Source organism: Ipomoea nil, unplaced genomic scaffold, assembly GCF_001879475.1.
Source record: "Ipomoea nil cultivar Tokyo-kokei standard unplaced genomic scaffold, Asagao_1.1 scaffold2480, whole genome shotgun sequence".
Classification (NCBI taxonomy): domain Eukaryota; kingdom Viridiplantae; phylum Streptophyta; class Magnoliopsida; order Solanales; family Convolvulaceae; genus Ipomoea; species Ipomoea nil.
Window position 1 is genome coordinate 1,865,134 of NW_017618908.1, and position 6,937 is coordinate 1,872,070.

The 6,937-nt window shown below is 34.9% G+C and overlaps 1 protein-coding gene across 1 annotated transcript; it reads left to right on the forward strand.

The window, feature by feature from the left end:
• Positions 1-3,390: 3,390 nt before the first annotated feature.
• LOC109152724 (UDP-glycosyltransferase 74E1-like) lies at positions 3,391-5,605 on the forward strand. Its single transcript, XM_019300374.1, has 2 exons — positions 3,391-4,047; positions 4,837-5,605. The coding sequence occupies exons 1-2, from the start codon at positions 3,391-3,393 to the stop codon at positions 5,551-5,553; spliced, it is 1,374 nt and encodes a 457-aa protein (XP_019155919.1). The 3' UTR covers positions 5,554-5,605.
• The last annotated feature ends 1,332 nt before the right edge of the window (positions 5,606-6,937 follow it).

The window sequence follows — 6,937 nt, forward strand, 5'->3', positions numbered from 1 at the left end:
AATATACACGAGAGTTAAGAGAACAAGAAAAATTCTTACAAATTATTAACTTTTCCTATAATGTTGATTCGCGGACTAATTGAATTGGTGGTCACAAAACCAACAGGCACAATTGGTGTGTACTGTACGATCACGTTATGGCCTATGGGCCCTTTTTATGCATGCGGTCGGTCGTCTCTTTTAAGCACTGCTTGTAGTGCGCTGTTGATGGAAAACAATATGACTTGTAATTCGCACGTTCTTACTCTAGTTAATTCGCAACGTTTTTCCTATTGGTTTATTATTATTAATTTATTTTTTTTCACGCGTACGTACCAAAATCAAATGCATATATGTTGCCAAACAACACGGACAAAGTCTGAAAACAAAATGGAATAAATGCTCCCTGAAAGTGATGACTAATTGGGTGGAACAATTCTCATTCTTGTATAGATAGAGTTTACATAGATTAGTTATAACGAATTTTATTCATCACAAAAAAAGAAGAGAAAATATATTAACATATGAAAAATGCTTCTATTTGTAATTGTATTTTTCAGTTCTTCTAAAACAAAGGAAAGAGTGAACAGATACTAGTATTGACTCTTTGTACTTCAGTAGGTTGAGAAAGTAGTTATAATATATATTAAATTGTAACAGAGTTAGTAGTACACAAAAAAATAAAATAAAAATTGGAGATATAATAGGATATTGGAGAATTAAGTGTAATGAATAATTTGTAATTTTATAGAAATTATGGAAGAGTTAAATCAAATTAGAATGATAATATTTGGTTTCAATCATGACTTGACTCATAGCTCCTCATCTCTATATCAGTGAGATTTGTGATTTTTTTTTTAGGTACCTATTTCATTTAAAATAGGGCTCATAGTTGTAACATGTGAACAACTTGAAGTAGCACATCTAAAGAAAGGTCCGTTGTTTTATTATGAGTAATAGTGTATTTTGAAGACTATGATATACTCATATAGATATTCATTTTTAGTGTATTAAAAATTCATTTTTGAATGTTCATTTTTAGTATAATATATTAAAAATGAATTTATAATATACTAAAAACAAACATTTATTAATTGTTCTAATATATATGAATAATAGTTCACAGTATAATTTGCAAAGAAAGGCTTGCCAGAGTTGTAAACAACTTCAAAATGGCAATAAAGGCATTCCACAATTTCCACTAGGGATTAGTTAAATTAAGTGTTTATTTATCTATTCGTTTTGGGAGGAATCACAATTCACAATGGTAGATCGATTTCGCTAAATAAAAAATTTTGATACGGCATTTAAATATTTGTATTTTATTCTTCCAAAATGTTGAACCTTAACCCTAAGGGCCCCCACACTCCGATTCGACAGAGCATTTGGGATGATGTAAATTATGGTAAAATATTTGTATTTTATAACATAACCAAACGTGGAAATGTGGAATATAATATATAACATATCGTGAATCACAAAGGGTGTGTTTGGTTCGTACATGTGAATCAAATACTTGGTAATGGTATGAGTTTTGACGAAAGTATTTTGCATGTTTAGTAGTATGATGGAATTTGAATGATTACCAATATTGATATTTGGTATGTATGACCCTAAAATGGGAATAAAGGTTTAAAAATATAAAAATAAAAAATAAAAAAAATCAAGACAATTGATTTTAATATAATGACATCCAAAGTACCAAAATGAACAAAAAATAAATAAATAAAAAATCTAACAACACTAATCCAAACTTAAATATCATATTACCAAATAAGATGGAATGATACATTTTTAAATTAGAAAATGATGTTTTTAATTGAAGCCTAGGAATAATCAAATATCATAATTATGTTTTAAAATGTTATCAACTAAACACTAACTATAATTTTGATTATTATTTTTAGTGTGAAAACCCATGAACCAGACACTCATTTCGATCAGAGTCCTGTTTGGTGACGGCTGCTTCTTATCTCCTTAGCTAGCTAGAGTCGTGTGTAATGTCTTATCTACATGATAACTGGACCCAAGAACTAATGCATACCATACATGCCCGCGCCGATTGCAAAATGTGGTCCATTATATTTTTAGAAAAAATATCTTTGGGTAGCGAGGGAAATCCATAGTCGCTATTTGAGGATGTATATTTAGTAAATTTCACCTTATGATTTAACCTGTAACGAATCACAAATGATGTAAACCAGCTTAGCCGCCTAGGTTACTCATAATTGATCGGCTTCTACTATCACCGGGAGTTAAACTTAGAATCTTGTAGTTACCAAGTCAATAGTCTAATTAATTTGGTTGAGGTTACCCCTTCTAGAAAAAACATCTTTGTATTTATAGGAAAATAATGTTATTTGAAGGTGCGCTTTGAATAAAGTTCGTCTTGTAACTCCCCTAGATGACACATTATATCCAAGGGAGCAAACTACCCTAGATGACACATTATATCCAAGCTTTTGTGAGTTGTGACTTGTGACTTGTGACAATTTATCCAATTATGCGTAACATATATATCATCAAAACATTTACGGGGTGTTTGGTTGCAGAGATGAAATTATGAGGGAAAGGAATTGCAATTCTATGAAAGAAGAATGATCTCTTTCTATTTATAGGTCTTGTTACTATATGTGAGTCAATTCAACACATTTCATTAGAGCATCACCGTCAATGCTTTTTGTGGAGTTTTTTATATATCATGAGTGATGTGGAGAAAAAAGAGAAGAGGTGCGCATTAAGCGCATAGTTGAAGCGTGCACTGCATACGCCAGTTGGGCGTGTAAAAATCATTTTCAATTTTTTTTTCTTCGTTTTCCACGCCCCCTTCTCTTAGCTCTCATTTTCTCTTTCCTTCTTGTCTTGCAAAAACCCATTAAGAAACCAAACTAATGTTGTTGCCCTTAGTTTTTTAAAACATTTAAAAAAAAAATAAAGCTAACAATTTGTGTTCAATTAAAGTAATAATTTAGGGTTTAAAATATATACATTTTATTTACAAAGTTCTAAATTTAATATTAAAATTAAAATTGTAAATAATTTAAGTTGTTTCTCATTATTAAGGTAGAACATATAATGACATAAAGTACAATAGTTGGTGTGAGATTTTTTAAAAATGTATATAAATATTTCATTACTTTTGTTAGTTGTTTAGAGTTTTCTTAGACAATTATGTAATTATATATAACTGCATACTTGACAAAATTATACAACACTCATTAGAGAGTTACTGGTGCGCGCGAAAGAAGCACCAATTTTAAGTTTGTTTTTATTTTTTTCCACGCAAAGACCATAAAATACTCTACATTATAGGATCACCAGCAAGGCAGCAACGAACCCGTTCAAACTCCGGCCAACGCCTTGATTTCGGTGGATCTCAGCTCGTTTCCGGCATCATCTCCGGCGAAAGAGATGTCTAGAGAAAGCATAATAAACATACTGGTGGTTTCGTTCCCGGCGCAAGGCCACCTGAACCCAATGGTCCAGTTCTGCACACACTTGGCCACCAAAGGCGTCAAGGTCACGCTCGTCCTCACGGAACGGGCGAGCAAAAGCCTTCAAACTCCGGCCGGCACCGCCTCCTTGATCGAGGTGGAGCTCATCCCCGACGTCCTCCCCGAAGGCGTCGCCGAGGTTCCGTATAACATGGAGACGGTCATCGCGCATCTCCGAGCAAGCTTTTCCGTAGGGTTACCGGAGGTGATCGAGAAGCGAAAAGCGGCGGGGAGAACGCCGAAAGTGGTGTTGTATGATTCGGTTGTGCCGTGGATTCTGGAATTGGCGAAAGGATCTGGGTTAGAGGGCGCGGCGCTGTTCACTCAGCCTTGCTGCGTTAGCGCGTTTTACTATCATGTGTTCAAGGGCGACGCCGGAATTCCGCCGGAAAATTTGGCAACCGCCGTGGTGTCTCTCCCGGGCATGCCGCCGATGGGGGCCAATGATTTGCCGTCTTTCAGCTACTTCAAAGATGATTCTCAGGTCGTTCAGTCCCTTGTTGCCAATCAGTTCGTAAACATCGAGCAAGTGGATTGGATCTTTTTCAATACTTTCGACAAGTTGGAAGAAGAGGTAATTCATCAATTTCATTCCCTTATATATTATAGGTTCACACTTTTGTGAGACCTTCTCACGAATTCTATTCAATATTATAAAGACAAATGTAATGCCAAAAATATCATTTACAAGGCGGAAACCCAGTCAAGTTGTTTAGGTTATTAGCTTGGAAAACACAAGGTTTCAAGTGGACTTAGTAGGAACAATACGTCTATTAACCTTCTTTGTTTGAGCTGGTAAATTATAGGCAACCTAGGTTAATTTACCTCATTCTGGTCCTTTGTCGACTAGGGTGAGCTGGTAAACTATAGGCAACCTAAGCTAGTTTACCTCATTCTGATCCTTTGTCAACTAGGATCACAATGCGGGATTTAATTACCCCGTGCATACTATGGGATAGTAGTTTTGTGTTTCCCTCGTCACCCAATTAAATAAAATATCGGCTAAACTAAGCATTTTTAAAATCTTATGATTACCAAACCAACCGTCTGACTTACTTGATTTGATGTGGTATATATAAATGAAATGTCAAAATTTGTAACAAATAAATATTGTTCTATGCTTACATCTTGGCCCACCACATTAAGTGGAATGGGATAGAGAAAATGCCACTAAATTAGCAAAACTCTAAAACATAATGTTAACGTCAAGAATATCATTGCATGTAGCTAGTAATAGTTAATGGTGGTGGGTTCATGAGAAAATGATCAATCGCAGCATAATTATGTGCATATTTAATGATTAATGATGTCTCTCACCCCCTCACTCTCTATATATATATATCCACACTTTTTGACTTGCCAGATACTGAGATGGATGAGAAGCAAATGGGCAGTAAAAACCATAGGACCATTGATTCCTTCAATGTACCTTAAAGACAGCAATGAAGAAGATCACAGAATCAGCCTCTTCAAGCCCCTCTCACAAGCCTGCATGGATTGGCTAAGTACGAGACAGCCCAACTCAGTGGTGTACGTATCATTCGGCAGCCTCGCCTGCGTAACACAAGAACAAATGGCAGAATTTGCCACCGCATTGGCTGAGAGCAACCACTCCTTCTTGTGGGTCGTCAGGGAATCAGAAGAAACCAAGCTCCCTAAAGATTTCAAGTCCAAGACATCAGAAAAAGGTCTGATCGTAAAATGGTGCCCTCAGCTTCAAGTCCTGTCCCACGGGACAATCGCCTGTTTCATGACGCACTGCGGATGGAACTCGACTCTGGAAGCGCTCATGCTCGGGGTGCCGATGATAGCGGTGCCGCAGTGGGGTGATCAGCAGATGAACGCTAAGTATGTTGTGGATGTATGGGAGACAGGAGTGAGGCCGAAAGGTAACCAAAAGGGAATTGTAACAAAAGAAGAAATAAAAGGTTGCATACGGGAAGTGATGGAAGAAGAGAAAGGGGAAAGGCTAAAGAGAAATGCTTTGAAGTGGAAGGGATTAGCAGAGGAGGCATTGCTTGAAGGTGGAAGCTCTCACAGTACCATAGAGCACTTCATCTCACACCTTTCATCCATTTGAGAACTCCCTTATATTTCAAGTAGATTTAAAGATAAAATTTTATCATATGTATTAAATTCACAATTCACAACATGTATATAATTATCAAAATTTGAGAACACCCTTCAAACGTCTCAATTTGTATTAAATTATCAAATTTTAAAAATTTATGTTGGGAAAATTGCACTTTTCATCCCTAAGTTATATGGTAATTATAGTATTCGTCCATGAGTGTTGGTCACTCTCACTTTTCGTCTCTAAATTATCATTGGTGTTGCACTTTGTGTCCTTTCGTGCTCACTTTTCATCCTTGAGTTATACTAAAATTACAAATTTCATCCTGATGTTTTATTAGTAAAATGACGAAATGTGCGACGACATAATGTCAATGATAAATTAAGGAGGAAAAGTGCTTAGAGACAAAAAGTGAGCATGATCAACACTTAATGATGAATTCTACAATTATCCTATAACTTAGATACGGAATGTACATTTTTTTCATATTATAAATCATAAAGCTTTTCGTTTTTTCACTAATAAGTCAAACACATTGTCTTACTCGAATAATAAATAATAAACTAGTTTGAATGGAAAGAATGTTGTACTTCTTTTTTTTTTTTTTTTTTTTTTTTTTTTTTTGTGGTAAAAGAGAAATTCGCAGTTACTACTTAAAGGTGTGCCTTAAGTAAGTCCCGTCTTGTAATTTTAACTGACAAAGGACCACAAGAAATATTAAGTTGTTCAGCTATACTTAAAGGTGTACCTTAAGTAGGTCAAAATTGTAACTTTATGATTATCAAATTAATAATCTCCAACTTGACTAAACTTACCTAGTCAACAATTATACTTGACCCGTTGTTTTAATATGATAGACGGATATATATGGTAGTTTAAGGACATGCAATAACTAATTTTGTCCTACACGTATGTAACATTGTAACTTGTCAGGGCTGGATTTTAGGCTGTGCTACCGCACAGGACCTCCAATTTTAGAGGTCCAATATTTAATTTTTACCTAACTAGTTTCGAAATAAAAATCAAAAGTTTTTAATTAAGCTTAAAAGGTTACATGAAGAGTTGGTAAGAATGTGTATTTATTGTATTTTAACTTGGAGGTCAGAGGTTCGAAACTTGCTTGTATTGGTTTTAAAAATTATACTTTTGGTACATAGGGCCACATTTATTTACCAAAACAGGGCCACAAAAACTTAAAATACGACCCTGTAACTTGTTTTGATTTTGAATTAATTTCACTTTTGGTCCCACGACTTTTGAGTTCTTATCACTTTTGGTGCACAACTTTAAATTTTTTCAATTTTGGTGCCTAACTTTGTTATTTTTATCAGTTTAGGTCCTTCTAGCCAAATTGACGGTAAAATATTTCCAGATTTTATATTTTAGGGGC

Coding starts and splice junctions, on each gene's coding strand:
- LOC109152724 (XM_019300374.1), top strand. CDS start 3,391: ATGTCTAGAGAAAGCATAATAAACATACTGGTGGTTTCGTTCCCGGCG. Junction 4,048..4,836: donor TCGACAAGTTGGAAGAAGAG/GTAATTCATCAA, acceptor TTGACTTGCCAG/ATACTGAGATGGATGAGAAG.